This window comes from Peromyscus leucopus, chromosome 20, assembly GCF_004664715.2.
Source record: "Peromyscus leucopus breed LL Stock chromosome 20, UCI_PerLeu_2.1, whole genome shotgun sequence".
Lineage (NCBI taxonomy): Eukaryota > Metazoa > Chordata > Mammalia > Rodentia > Cricetidae > Peromyscus > Peromyscus leucopus.
In genome coordinates this window covers 61,693,070-61,709,021 of record NC_051080.1, presented here as the reverse complement: position 1 = coordinate 61,709,021, position 15,952 = coordinate 61,693,070, and the positions used below count along the sequence as shown (strand labels likewise).

At 43.3% G+C, this 15,952-nt stretch overlaps 1 protein-coding gene across 4 annotated transcripts in view; it reads right to left on the bottom strand.

Moving 5' to 3' along the window:
• Positions 1–15,952, bottom strand: part of Col14a1 (collagen type XIV alpha 1 chain) — a 198,454-nt gene that overhangs the window by 21,013 nt on the left and 161,489 nt on the right. For all 4 annotated transcript variants that reach the window (XM_028871912.2, XM_028871908.2, XM_028871910.2 and 1 more), the window contains exons 41-44: positions 11,015–11,068; positions 10,516–10,587; positions 2,834–2,869; positions 1,880–1,946 (exon numbers count right to left, since the gene is read on the bottom strand). In XM_028871912.2, coding sequence (XP_028727745.1) covers positions 1,880–1,946; positions 2,834–2,869; positions 10,516–10,587; positions 11,015–11,068 — 229 coding nt within the window. The remainder of the gene's footprint in view (positions 1–1,879; positions 1,947–2,833; positions 2,870–10,515; positions 10,588–11,014; positions 11,069–15,952) is intronic.

Genomic DNA, 15,952 nt, shown 5'->3' with positions numbered 1-15,952 from the left:
AGGAGCTGTCATTCATCACTTCCGCAGCTGGTGTCACTCTGCCCTCCCTCCATTTCCCACCTAACTCTTCTTAGCATAATTCTTACCATCAAGTAGGAACTAAAACCCAGATGGCTGGGCTTGTGTGGAAGCATATGCAACCCCCAAAACAGGGTTCTGGGTCAGTGTTTAAGTAACACAGAGGAAAGGAGAGCTGTGTTTAGGGAGACGGCCAGGGTGTGGTAGATGATACCATTTCCTCCTCCTACAGCTGCACTGACAGGCAGGCTCTCCCTATTGCAGATTCTTTTCAGCTCTTGTCTCATTTCCGACTCTATTCCTAGAAGTCATTTATCACAGTCTGGGGACTTCTAAGGGAAAAAACTATATTGGGCCCTCACTTTTACTTTTAAGTAGTCACATAGCCAAAGTTTTCATCCTATAGCAAAACCAGGCAGCAAATACTGTGAATCACTCTTCCTGTTGTGTGTAGGAAGCCATATGAAGATTCAGCCCAGTGAATTTTCATACAAGCTTTATCTCCAACTCATTTACATTGTCCATTAGAGATTAAGAAACCCATGAAATAACGCAGAGCTTATATGAACTCTCAGTGCATCCTACTCTAAAAGAGACTAAAGACTACTTCCCTTGTAGAATGTACCATTTCTAAAGACCTTGTTTTGTCACTAATTGGAACTGTTTAGTTTCATTTGTAAATTTTCTCTTCCACACACACTGGCTGTGGGCACTCTAGGACTGAATAGAATTGAATTCCAGTTGAATACAACACACAGTGAAAACAAGTGAGCTTGAAAATAGCAGCTTTGTTCTCCTATTGCTACTGATCATTTTGCCTGAGTGAAAACCTCATTCCTCCATCCACACATCCCCAGAGCAGGACCTGGGTTTATCCCCAAGGAACAGGTGGAATTTTGGATCTTGCCCACAGACCTTGGCACCTACTAGACTCCACTGGCCTGATGCCTACACCTCTCTGGCTTAAAGTAAATATAACCCTGAGACAGATAAGGCAACTATCCTGAAAATGCCATGCCTGGAGGAGGAGGTTGCCATCAGTGTGGGGAGTGTGGGCATGAGTGCTCGGCTCGAGTTGGGTGGGTCTGACAAGAATTTTTGTTTTTACTTGGCCTCAAATATTCTGAAATGAAACACATTCATGGCAAAGAGAAGGGCCCACCCTAGTAACCTTGTGGTTAGATTTTTGAGACAAAATATATAAAATAAGTGGGCATGTGTACAAAATGGGTGAGTACAGGAATCTGTTGTTGAAATAAATGCTGTTGAAACATTCAGGTTTGAAAATAAATAAATGGAATAAATATTATAACAAGTATGTTCTAGTGTGATTTTAGGAATGATGTCCAACTGTCATATCAGATGTCGCATCAACCCTATGAATATATGTATATTTTGGCATACAGCCTAAGGAATCAAAGGAGGGGCCTTGGGCTAACCAAAGGTAATGGATATAACTCGGATAAGGAAGGGAAAATGATTAAAATCTGTGAGCCAGTAGAAACCAACACCATGGTCATTTTGATTCTGACCGAGTCAGGTCTTAACGCTTGAGAAAGTACCTATCCCCTTGGTGGGAGAAGGAGGAATGGAGGATCCCATCAGAGCAGTTAAATTAAATATTCATTTGCAAATGGCTCTTGGAGGGAGGACATGGGAGTCTGGCTCCAGGGCCATGACTGGAGAGCTCTAGAGCAATCTGTTAGGACGGTAGGTGGTTCGGAGGCGGGGCCTGTAAAGCTATGTGTATTCAGCAGTACATAGCTTCAGAGGGGTCTTCCTTGGTCTCCCTGTCCTGGGAATGGGGGCTTCCTGTGAACAGGCCTGAGACATGGCCTGGGTGACCAGCATGTGCACTTACTCTGGATGAGTTGCTCGCATACTTGACGCGCCACCGCCCTCACCATGGCTTGGGACTGCAGGTCTCCCTGGATGGGAAGAAAGTGTATTCCTCAAGCATGGCCATAGCCGACCTGATCCATTGTTCCCAGCAAGACTCTAGGATCCTAGCAGCAGGGAGGGCTAACTACTGTGGTTAATGCAGAAGAGGCATATTGCACCCAAGATTCAGGGTTTCTGAAAGACTTTGCTGATCAAGTAAATATTTTTGGATCCCAGATTCTAAAAAATTATTAACAATATGTAAATATGCTCATAAACAGTTAATGCCTTCTCAAGTGGTGGCTCATTTAATGCTAATAACAACTCATAGGAAAACTATAAAGCCCGTGCTAGGGCTAACTAGCATTAAATCCATTGCCAAAGTTTTCACAGAAATAACCTGTTGAACCTGAGATCAGGCTATTTCTACCCCAGCCAAGAATGCAACTACATTAGGAGCCTCACAATTTCCACAAAGAGAGAGTGGGCACTGGAACTGAAGTGATTTGAATTTCAGGGCCTTTTTGTTGAGTCTATCCAACCACTGTCTTGCTTCGTGCCAAAACTATGCCATCAGGAAAATGGGAGTCCTGTGCCACTGGCATTAGTAAAAAGCCATCCACATCCATTAGGACACCCTTCTACATCTATTGTGTTATTTCCATCTCAGCTCCACTTTGTGGGTTAGGTGAGTGTGGTTCTCCCTGTGTTTATCTTTAAGGAGTGGAGCCCAAGTTCAAGGAGCCAGACGACGGCAGCACACAACTGGAAATCTTCTCCTGGCCCCCATCCCAGCCAGATGTTTTCCCTGGGAAATGTGAAAGACTGCTGAGACCGCAATGAACACCACAGTTGGCAATGACCATTTTTCATCCAGCTTAGGCAAGGGCTGCGTGCAACCACCTATAGCCAGAAGCATCCTCGGGACACTTACTCGTTCACCTCGCTCTCCCTTTGGTCCAGGGACACCCTGTAAATGTGAAGAATAAATTTCAAGTTACTTGGGATGCTGTGCTGAACTATGAGTCAACTTTTCATAGTTGACAAAGGCATTTTCCCCCAAAACTTGGGTGAAAACAGGCATCAGGAATAAAACAGGTAGCAACCTGTAGTCCCACCGAGCAAAACAGCTTATTTATGCACTTTAGTCCTCTGGATCTTTCATATAGAGATGTGGCCATTTGGAGCCATGGAAGTGGAATGGTGCAGCAGTACCATGGAGTAATCTATGTTTTCATCAATGGTACCATCACAGCTTCCTACCAAACTCCACACAGTGTGCTGAACTGTATAGAGTACATCATAATGATTCCACAAACCCCTTCTGAAAAGTTTCTTTCTATAAGAAAGGCAAAGAACTCCTCTTAATCTAGCAGTTAAAGGAATTGATGAGATCTATGAAACCCCACAGCCTCAGCCTGCTTCCTCTCCAATGATAGCAAGAGCCTCTACAACATCAGAGCTCATGTGTGCGTGCTTTCTCAGCTGAATTCTTATTTAAAACCACAGCTTGGCTACTTTTGACAATAAGAAACCTTACTATTACTGTAAAGTATTTACTGAAAAAAAAATACAATGTTTTCAGTGTTTCTGCAATGAAATTGTGCTTATAATGGGAAACAGGTGTCCTCAGAAGGCTGTCATATTTCTGTGTCAACTCACAGGCAATATGGATGCAACATTTCCATAATTACTCCTAGGTGGGTGAACAGAATCCATGAATGGAATATGCCACATTGTCAAATTGTTTCCTCTTGTTCCTTCAATCTTATCAGGTCTCAAAACAAATGCAGTGTAGAGTCCAAACTCTGATTTGTAAGTTACCCAAGCTTAAAATTCTGTTTACTTCATAGGGTCCAGAGAACACCATGACGCACGGTGTGTGCAGATGTTAGCAGCAGAAAGACTTCTTCCCGGGTTGATTTCCATCAACACACATACAGTCATAGTTGGGGTGGGCAGGGGAAGGGAAACAATAGGGACCCCTCCTAAGTAGGTGGCAGCAACCCACTATTTTTCATCTCTTTTCCATTTGTGCCCTTCCTAATGTATTCAAAACACACACACACACACACACACACACACACACACACACACACACACACCTTAAAATATCTTTTTAAATAAGAAGAGGAAGGTAGGTGGGCACAAAGTCACATCCCTAGTCAAGGAGCTATTGGCAACGGCCAGCTCCTGAGAAAGAGTCAATTTTCTTTAAAAGTGTAGCCTCTGCTAAGTTGGCTGCACTCCAGCAGAAGGCCCCACATCTAACAATGTATGGGTGATGCAAATGGATGGGTTTATTGTTTCTAAAGACACAAAGTTGGGTGGGTAGGAAAGCGAGAGTAGATCCGGGAAGAGTTGGAGGAGGAGGGAAATATGATCAAAACACATATGAAATTCTCAAAAAAAAAAAAAAAAAACTAATAAAATTAAATAAATAAAAAGTTTTAAGAAGAACAAATATTTTGGGGAACATGCAAGTCTTTGGCTCTTCAATCCATTTAATGTCTCTGCATTTCTTCATAAGGCAGGGCCTTCAATGAAGGGACTCTCGAGAGTAGAAGACCCACAGCTTAGAATCTCAGGGCATGCTGATGATTTGGAAATAAGTGGCCAAAGAGCTTGTAAGAGGATCCCAGATTCCAGAAAGAAAGCAGCTCCTGCTTGGCATTTGAGCTCCACAAGGCTGGGTCTGCATCTAGCTAAGGGATTTCCATATGTCCATCTCCAGAGAGTGCCTGGGGCATGGCAGGCACTCACACATACGTGTTAACTGGATGATTGAGTGGTTAGGTTTCATTTCAAGTCTGCATTACTAGCCAGTCTACACTTTGCCTCAACAGCCTGGATAGGAAAGAGAGAGAAGAAAAATAGTTAAGACACACTACAGTGCATTGTTAGAGGCTTAGAGAAAGTGTCAGTTCTGTTTAAAAATACCCAACTTCCACAAGAAAAACTTGTTTGCAAAAATAAAATGTATGCAATTGTCTCTCTCCCTCCCATCCTCCTTTCCTCTGCCTCCTCTCTCTCTCTCTCTCTCTCTCTCTCTCTCTCTCACACACACACACACACACACACACACATTCATTTTTTCTCTTTGTGTCTGTGTAACAGCCTAAATTCATTTTGTAAATAAATTCATAAGCTATTCCTTCTTCCCTGAGCACCTGTCACCCCTGATTTCAAGAGCACAAAACCCCAGAGAAGGCAGTGTGCAGTGGCAGCTCCTAATAGAGACAAGAGATACTTATGACACCATTGGGTAAAAAAAAAAATGGGGGCATTAGATACAAATAAAAAACCAGCAGTAAAAAAGAAAGGAAGGAAGGAAGGAAAGAAAGAAAGAAGGAAGGAAGGAAGGAAGGAAGGAAGGAAGAAAGAAAGAAAGAAACAAAGAAAGAAACAAAGAAACAAAGAAGGAAGGAAGGAAGGAAGGAAGGAAGGAAGGAAGGAAGGAAGGAAGGAAGGAAGGAAGGAAAGAAAGAGGAAAATCCTGACATTTTAATATATTCAGAATTATAAATTTTAATAATGAATATTTGGGTTGCTTTTGCCAGCCACTGTTCTGGGTACTTCTTATATATTCCCTCAGTTAGCCTTTCCAATAGCTTTGTAAGGTAGCTCTTTTTATCCCTATAATAAATATTTCTATAAGATTTCATTCATGCAGTCCTTGTAACAACTGCATGCTACAGTCCCAGTTTACAGATTAGGAAAATCACACACGGAGAGTTCAACTCCCATTTGTCCAAGATCACACAATAAGGGACATAGAAGAGCTGGAACCTGAGGCCAACTTGTGGACTTCTGGACCTGGTCCTCTCTGTTGCTTGACTAGAAGAGGATGCTGCTCACAACAACCATGATCCAGAATCCTCAATTCCAATTAAGAAAACATTTTTCCCAATACAAACAAAAGCAAGCAGGCATACCACTCCTCTCCTGACACACTTCGTTTTAGGAATGCAGAATGAAGTCCTAACTTGAGCCATTTAAAAAATTGATCGTGAGCCAGGCGAGGTCACTCACACATTTGTAATCAATAGTGTTACATAGTGTCGAGGCAAAAGTATTGCACTGAGTTCAAGCCCAACCTGGCTCCACAGTGAGGTCTTGCGTTTAAAAAAAATTATTTTGTCTTGAACAGTTTGATTTCGACACCAACATGCCTTTCCATGTTTCCTTTGTTGCCATTTGTTCTATTAGCATATTTGAAAATATTTCATATTTAGAGAAAGGAATTAGAGAGCAAACTTGATTAGTGAGGGAAATAGACAGTATTTAGCTATTGGCACTTTCTGGTCTAAAGAGATGGATGTGTTAATTAGGTCTGAAACTCCCTAAACTCAGTCTCAGGATGCTTGTTATTAAGTAGTTAAAAGGCACAGCTACGCAGTCTCAATGCAGTCTCAATGAAAGATCTTTTCAGTGAAATATTAGTACAGCAAGTAATTATTTTTGATTCCAACTTCTCTGACATATTCCCTTTGATTTTTGCAAAGCAAAACAAAAACACAAAATAAAAATTCCTGAGCACATGAAGGCCCATAACTCCACCAAAGTATGCTTTGAGGGAAAACACATAGCCCCTGTAGATGGAGGCAGGAAAAAGTCGTGAATTTTTCCTTTAACTTGAGGAACCCTTGAAATGTAAAGAAACACAGTAGCTACATTCATAGATTCACAGAAGTTTGGGCCTGAAAGGGAGAGAATGATCTCACGGTCCAAGTCCCACATGTTGAAGAAGCCTGTTATACAAATCCAACCCTCATCAGGCTTCACAGATCTTCAATGACCTGACCTCTAACCAGTAACAGTAACTAAGTCTCCCTGAACAGCATCGCCCCCTCCCCAGAACCTGAATACCTGGTTGTCTCTTTTCCTACCCCCATCCCCACCTTATCCTTTTCTCTTCTCCTCTCTTTCTCCTTCCCTTCTTACAAATATGTAGAAAGTACTCTATGTCTCAGATGATAAAGTGGTATATGAGCACAACAATAAAATCTCCAGACATCAGGAGCCAGAAGATACAGCTGACTGTCTGAGATGGGTGGGTGGGTGGGTGGGGGACTTACCTAAGATATAAGCTAAAAGATTTAGTTCAGTTTGTGGCTCCCATAAAGAGTCTAGTTTGTGCCAGAGCCCCACCTAGACACGGAGAATTTGGACATTTTATACAGGGCTCTTTAAATAATGGGCTTACCTACAGAAACACGTGGCCTCAGCAGCAAGAAGCCCCCTCACGAGCTTCATTATGCATGTGACCCAGGGCAGGGAGGCACTACATTTAAGCCACCGCCTAGGGAGGAATTAGAAGCTTGGCAGCAGCCATGCTCATCTGCCTGGAAGAGCCGGTGCAGAAGTTGGACTCCGGGATAGTAAGCATTGCTGGCATCAACTGTAGGAAACACAGAGCCATTTTCTGTGCCACAGTCTGTCCTTCTCGGTTCCCTCATTTTCCTAGACAGTTATCTATGGGAAATCAATCAAGGCCTTAACAGCACCACATGGAGCCTGCTTTAATAATCACACCAGCCCAGCAGTCAGCAGGCATGTGGGAGCTGGCAGCCTGGACACAGGGATAATATTAGACTCTTGTGCAGAGAACAACTTGCTTTGGATGGGGAAATAGACAAGCTGACTGTTGCATCCCTACCCAGCAGCTACAGACCAATTTCTACTTCTGATAAAAGTGTCCGTGGCATGAGGCCTCTCTCGCTGCCACCAAACGCGATCCTCTGCTGATGGATGATAAAACTAACATGAAGTGATCTATTAGTATGTCCCAGATGCACGCTAGGCAAGGAGGGTAAGTGAAAAAGTATGATCCTGACCAATACATTCTAGCCTTACTCTGGCCCTCCCTAACCCATTTAAATTCTCCAGAGACCTTAGTGCCTGCTTCTTCTATCCTTTTTCATCCCACCCCTCTTAGCTCAGGACCAACCATGGCTTGTATTTTCATAACCTGGGCAAGAAAAATTAATTCTGGGAGATGTCAGCAGGAAAAAGGCCTGCTTCTCCTCCTACACACACATAGATTTGCTTAGTGTATGCAACCACGGTATAGTAACTTCTTCCTGATTTCTTAGTGTATTTGGGATGCTGCAATGTCTTTGATGCCTGAAGTGCTGCCATGGTTCTGCTGCATGGAGCATGCACTGCCTCTGAGACTTCTTTGACCACAGGCCTTTGCGCCCTAAATCTCAATAATGAATTCTGGGATTCTAGTCCCTTACACCACATCTTGAGAAACAGACTGAAACTTTGTAGCAGAAGGTTTCTAAGGCTATCTGGTATGGAATGGCTGAGTAGATAAGATTGACAGGAAGAGAGAGGGAGGGAGAGAGAGAGAGGAAAGAGAAACAAGCAGTCTGTGTGCTTACTTGTAAGAACTCCAGTGTGTGTGTGTATGTGTGTGTGTGTGTGTGTGTGTGTGTGTGTGTGTGTGTGTGTGTTTCCACACACAGGATCAAATGTGGCAATGTCTTTTTGATATATGTCTGAAGACAAAGTCATTCAGTTTTCTTCTGTGACCCAATACTAATTTGATTTGAAAACAGGAGAGTCAAGAGTGTTTGGGACAATGAGAAGGTGGTTAGGTTAAGTACATAGCTTTGTAAAGTGACTACTAATGATAGTTAATGAGGATGTGCATCCCACATGTGTTTGCTGAACCCTATATTCATTTTTCTGGGCACGTCCCAGGTGCACCTAGGTATGTGTCACGTGCACCACAGTGTCCTTTCTAATCTGCCCCAGTATTCTGTTATGCCTTTTCCCTATGACAAGTGGAAAAGGCTCCCCACCTTCTCTACATGTCCAAGTCTTATCCCAGAAAGTGTGAGTATGTCACTTTGTGAAGCCAAAAGGATTTTGCAAAGAGAATTTAGTTAAGGACTTGGGAATTATCTAGGGAGGGAGGTCCTTAAAGAAAAAAATCTTTCCCACATATGGAAAAGACACAGCCATGGAAAATGGGACCAAAAGAAGGCACAGTACTGGAACTGAAGATGGAAGCGGCCACAAACCAAGGCATGTGGCCAACACTTAGAAGCTAGAAAAGTCAAGGAACTAGATTCTTCCCAAGAGCCTCCAGAAAGGAAATTCCAGAACCTTGGTCTTTTCTTTTCTTTCTTTTTTTCTTTTAATTTTATTTAAATTACTTTTTTTCCATTTATTTTACAAACCAACTGCAGTTTCACCTCTCTCCTCCTCTCTTGTTGCCCCCACTTCCCATCTACCCCCCTCCCCATCCACACTTCCTCTGTCTCCAATCAGAAAGGGGCAAACCTCCCAGGGTTAGAACAAAGAAAGACACAGTCAAGTTGAGGTAGGACCGAGCTCCTCCCCTTGAAAGGGAAAAAGATGAGATCTCCTGGGTAAACTGGGGGCAGCAGCGTGGGGGGATGAAGGGATCGGAACTTGAGGGAGCGGTTGGGCGGGCTGGGTGCGGAGGTGCGTGAGGTGCGTTGGTTCGGGACCGTAGGGGAGAGTAACCAAAAAAGTGATGTCTTGATGGGGGGACGCATTTTGGGGTTGGAGAGAAACCTGGCGCCAAGGAAACCCCCAGGAATCCCTAAGGTTGACCCAGAACCTTGCTTTTAACGCAGTGAGATCAGCAGCAGACTTCCATCCTGCAGAACTGTAGGATGATAGCGGTGTACTGCGCTAAGCCACCGAGGCAGTGGTAATTTTTTAGGCAGCTGTAGAATTCTAATTCATACCCACCTCTGCACCCTTCCATCACACATCACACGCTGCAGGTTTGCAGCAGGATAGACTTTTCAACAGTGCACCTCCTTGAGCTTACTGGTGGCTCAGTCTAGCACAGATGCTGTCAGAGTGCTGATATCTAAGCCTACAGTGAGCATCTTGCAAGTCACAGACATGAAGTATGGCTTTGGTGAGAGTGACATTGCATCCCTCGGTTCCTTACCCTCTCTCACTGGTCACATTTAGACGCCAGTGAAGAGATTAGGAATGCAAAAAAAAAAGGGGGGGGGGAACAGGGAAAAACGCACGCTGTTTGCTTATGTGTGCATGTGCTTTCTGATGTAGTGTAAGGTATAAAAATATATTCCCATTTTCATTAAAACTTTGAATTTCTCCAATTTTGTATTTTCACTTCCTGCAAGTCCAGCTTGATTGACACTTAGCTGTTGCCCCCAACCTTGACGGGTGGTGCTGAGCTCACTTAGGCAAATCCAGAACAAGCCATGGGGACACATTTGAGCATCAACAAGGCTGGCTATTCTAGTAGGGACCATTTCACCTTTACCGTGGCATATGGACAACCCGATCTTAAAACCCCGTCCACTGTCATTCATGGAATCCTGTAAAGTCCAATCCCCATTTTTGATATAATTTTTTGAGACAGAGTCTCTCTATGCAGCCCTTGATATCCTGGAACTTGCTATGGTAGGGTAGACCAGACTGGCTTAGCCTCACAGAGATCTGCCTGCCTCTGTCTCCTAAGTGCTGGGATTAAAGTTGTGTGTCACCCTGCTTGGCATCTGAATAAGCACTTCTGATCCACGGGGATGCTGGTAAATTCAGACATATAAATGATGACAGGACATAGATCCTGAGCAGCTATCACTGAGTACTCACAGGTGGCCCCAAGGATCCTTGTGGTCCCATGCTGCCTGTGATCCCTGGGACACCAGGGGCTCCAGGAATGCCCTAAAAATAGAAGCAAGAAATAGGACTGAGGTGAAGATTCATATATATGATGGATCACAGCCTTGAACAAGGATAATAATGCATGCCTCAAGAGTTTCCATCCCCAATGATGTTTCAGGAGTCATTGCTCTTTCCTGTGCCCAATGACCAACTATAAAGCTGTTTTGAAATCTCCATAGGATTAGTCTTATTTACCGATAATAACAACTACATGAATGCAGAGGATCTTACAGAAACTGACTCAGTGAATAATCAAACCCTCTGGATTTGCCATTTTTAAAGGGTGTTACAGGTCTGTACCAACAGACAAACTATTGTTACACAATAGCAAAGAATAGCAGCTAGAAAACCCAGCAGAAGAAAATCTCTACAAAGAAAATAATACTTTAAAGCAGAATGGATCTCAGAAGTTTCTAGAAATACTCACGATTGGACCAGGTGGCCCTGGAGGACCAGCGGAACCGTCCTTTCCAGGAAATCCCTGAGGAAAAGAAATGGCGTGTCACCCAAGTGTTTGCTACATGGCTTTCAGAAGAGGCTCATCAAATTCCTTTCAGCATCTAAGGCACAAATCCTGTCACCTGCTCTGGACTACCAAGGATGCGCTGCTGTGGGACTCTCGTGGGACTTGATCTTGGCAGGTGTTTTGTGCCTGTTGGCCCCAAGAAGTGCCCCAAGTGCAAGGATTGTAGGTGTGAGAAATGCCACTTACAAACAAAAATAGGAACTTATTTTCAGAAAGTTTATTAGACTAAGCATAACAAATAAATAAGTTCAATTCTTTGTAATTAATGTCCAGACTGAAAAAGTGGATTAGTGTCTTTTGGGACCCACAAATCTTGGGTGAGGAGTATCCCCTATAGGGAGTCTATATTGCAGTAAGAGAAGTGCAATTATTTGCAATTCTTAGCTCTTGAGAAGCAGATTGGAGGAGAATGTGGGCAGGGCGGCCCGCTGTGGTGACAGTTTTGATCTGGGGAAGTTTCACTGAGTGTAGCAGGCTCATCACTGGGTACATACTGGCTTCCCATTCCAGTTCTTAAGTGTACAAAACAAACAAACAAAAAAACTAAAACAGTCCCCCCCAAAAACAAATGAAATCCCTTGAAAAATCCTCCCTCCAAGACACTGGATAAGTGTATGTGTGATATTTTTATGAGTGTAAAAAAATATGTAACAGTTGGGATGGCTTACTCTTAGCACAGCTGTGAATGCTGGCCTTTCTGATACAGTTGGCATGAGAGGGAATCTTCAATCTAAATTTTATAAGTTCATAAAAGTTTTCAAAATATCACCTCCTGCTTCAGGGACAAATAAACTTTTCACCATGAGATTTTTATATGGAACCCTCAGTCCCAGCCCAAGCCACCGAATCCCACAATGCCCTTTCTGACAATTCCCACCACTGTTGCAGTAGGCTGTCCTCCCCCTCGCCTAGCTCACAAGCATCTATCTTATCAGCACAAGGAATCTTCTACAGCATCACCTCTTCCACCACAGAGTACCAAATACTGCTGTGGACCGGTATGAAGAGGGAGTCCAGTCGGCCACAAAGAAACGGCGTAGGGTGAGCGTGTAGGAGAACCGTAGGTGAGCCAGGCCCTTTCAGCATGCTCTCAACCCGCACCATGCCAATGAGTCTTCGCACAGAAGGCGGCCAGCGAGGTGAAGGCTCACCTCTATTTCTAGTTTCCCTTTTCTGCCTGGCACATTGCTTGGCTTCATTTTGCAGCCTCCTCACAATCCAGTTGGAGCCTCCTGCCTGAGTACTGGCCAGGAAAGGGGGCCAGTTCCAGCCTTGGCTCATGAACATTTCCTGCGAGTGATCCTCCACTTTCTAGCCCCCCCCACCACCACCACAACTTTGGAACTTTAGAGGCTGAATGTTAATGAGTCCTCCAAGGCATAAAGACTATGAAATGATTATGTGAGGCAAAGACTCCTTCTGCTCCTCCACCTACCCTTGCTGGTTGCTCTGGGTTGTGGACAAGATATAGTCATTATTTATTTTATTGTGCTGCACTGTATAAGGCCACTTATACATTAGGGTCACTATGGCCACTATCCAAGACTGATACATATGGTATTCTTGTTGTCATTTTATAATATTTCTGGTTTTTCACTTTAGTGAAAAATTGTTAGAACTGGGCATGATCGTCTGCATCTACAATCTCTGCACTTAGAGGGCATTATGAGTTTGAGGCTAGCCTGGGCTATATGGTAAGGTTTTGTTTTGGGGGAAAAGTCTGAGAAAGCTCTAAGAGTAAGTCCTGATACAGACAAGTTTTACACACACACACACACACACACACACACACACACACACACACACCTCCATTGGATCTGATAGTTATCAAAAACTCATTGTGATATAGGGGTAACAAATAACTTATTTTAGCATCATGTGATATCGTTCCTGCCTCTCTCAGTACTCAGGAGGAGAGGCAGGAAGACTGCATGAAAGTATGAGACCAGTCTTAGATACATGGTTGCCCAATGAGGCCTTGTCATGAATGAATTACCTTAAACGGGTTTTAAATGAAGCATTTCCTGGGAAAAGGACATACATAAACCAGAATAGATAAGAGATAAGTATAACCTTGCAACCTAATAGCCTCATTTCATGAGAAAGCTTGAATGTAAGAAAGGACAGAAAAAAAATCTTCATGTAAAAAAGTTAAAATATATTTTTTAATTTTATTTATGAGAATGTGCGTGTGCGTGTGTGCGTGGTGTGTGTGTGTGTGTGTGTGTGTGTGTGTGTGTGTGTGTGTGTGTGTGTGTGCTGTCTGTGTGGCAGTGCCCTTGGAGGGCCAGAGGATATCATCAGACCTCCTGGAGCTGGAATAACAGCATGGATGGGGGAGGGGCTTATGAAGTCCCACCCCTAACTGAGATAACTGCCTGGGCAGGGAGAGTATATTTCCTCAGGGATGTAACCCCTGAGAGGCTACCCATCCTCCATGCCATTCAATAAAAGCAACAGTTAAGCGTACCCCGGCGGGGGGGGGGGGGAGGCAGAAAACAGAGGGAGGTCATGAAGTTGGAAGACAAAAACTGTAGGGGATGCAGAGGAACTGGAGGGGCAAAGGGGAGAGATTTGAACAAAACAAGTTGTTTGGATATGTGAAGTTCTCAGTAAAAAGTAAAATGTTAAAGAGAATTTGAAAATACATACTTTGTTTCTTAGATGAAATTTTCATATGGCCAAGGTGGACTCTGGGCACATATGAAAACATTTTTTTAAAGGATTCCTCTTAGTTCCTGCCTGCAATGTCTTCTACAAAAAGGAGAAACAGCCTGGGCCAGAACAGCAGCCTTGTTGCGTGAACCTTCCCAGCCTCAGCTCTAACAATGCCCAGAAGAGGAAGACTTCTAATTCAAACAGAGACAAGCTTATTCAAAAGGAGAGTTGAGCCATGACATATTTTCTAAGAGGGAAACAACATAAAATTGCATTATTCCCCCAGAAGATTGTCAGGAAATAATGCATTTACACCCGGCTCGGCTTCTCACCACAGGGAGAGAGTGTGAAAAAGCAGTGGTCTGCCTGTGTTCTGCTCCCTGCTGACATGAGTTTGCATTCGCCTGATTTATGAACATAACATGCTCCATCTGGGAGGGAACACAATGAAACGTGGTTCTTACTCAGGGGCTTAGCTGTGTACGCAGTAAGTGAGAAAGATGCTTGTCAGCTAGACAACATGTTCAGGGGCAGACGTAACTGAGTCCTATGTTTAGGGGGCAGTTTCTCAGAAGTAGGCCTGCATCTGTGTGTGGCTTTTTCACACTCCTCTCCCTGTGGTGAGGAGCTGAGCCGGATGTAAATGCATTATTTCCTGCCAATCTTCTGGGGGATAATGCAATTTTATGTTGTTTCCCTCTTAGAAAATATGTCATGGCTCAACTCTCCTTTTGAATAAGCCTGTCTCTGTTTGAATTAGAAGTCTTCTTCTTCTGGGCGTTGTTAGAACTGAGGTATATGCTGTTTGGTGTCACATTCCTAATACCTTTCTGATGCACAGAACAGTCACTGATAAATACTTCCAAAAGTGCTCTGCTCACGTTCATTCAACAAGTAGATGTTAATGGGAGTTACTCTGAGTCTGGCAACATATAGGGTAGAAGGAAATGCTGGTGTCATTCCTTCATAGTCTGTTTTTTTTTTTTTTTTTTTTTTTTTTTAATGGTGCTGGGGGTCAACTCAGGGCTTTGCACATGCTCAGTCATCCAATGACTGAGCTGCCTTTCCAGTCCTTATCATTCTCAGATATGGACTCGTCTAACTTCAGAAGCCAAAATTCCATTTCACCAAGTTCTTGGGGGCAATTTCTTAGAAGTAGACCTGCATCTGTGTGTGGCTGATTTCTTCCTGAATCGACCTTGGAGAAAATCTGAAAAGTCAGGGAGAGAGGGAAGTAGAACAGGGGGGACAGGTAGAAAAGTAGGTCATCTTAAGTTTGGTCTGTCTGAGCCAATGGGGGAGCTCTGGAGTGTGAGATACACATCAGAGCCAACCCAGGCTAAGATTTTTACATACCCATATTAGTCAGCTATGGCCCAGGGACTAACATGCCATTTCCAAGGATAAATTTGTAGGGAAATGAACAACTTTGGACAGCTGTGGGATGTAGCACATTTGCCAGGTGAAGCGGATCTGGCCAGGGCACCCACAGTACCCAATACAGCGGATTTTATATCTGATCTTAGAATCTTAGAAATAAGGCCAAGAGGTGGTCACAGTGGATTTCAGTCTGACATTTTCTTTCATGGACTACAACATTTGAACAAATGAACAACTGACCATTCATTCTTAAGGCTCCTGTGAATTTCCTATTTCCATCACCACCCCCATTAAATTTTACATATGAGATGAAAGAATGTTAGCCTTAACATTATATTAGAGACAAAGTCAAAGGCATTTCCTCAAACATCTTCTTAGTCCTAGATAGAAAATAAAAAGTATTCACAATTTTGATTTCATAATTAAAAATATATAATCATCACCAGTAATTTTATCTCTACAATAGTTTTGTTTTTGGTAAGCTTCCAACTTACCACACATTTAAAAATACTTGCACAGTTATGATGTGCTAGACATTCTACGAGGTTTAGATTGTCAACAGAGAGAATAAGTTCAAAGTTTTGTGAATGATCAAATAATGGAATGATATCAGCAGCATCTATGCTAATACACAAGGGAATTCCAAGGGGACATGCAGGACAAGCCACTGACCCTGGCTCAGGGGGACAAAAGGCAGCACTTACAGAAAAGCAAACATCTAGGCCAACAAACTCAAAATGGTTGGACCTTGCTCTGGTTTGAATGTGTCCCCAAAACACAGGTCTTAGAAACAAAATTCCC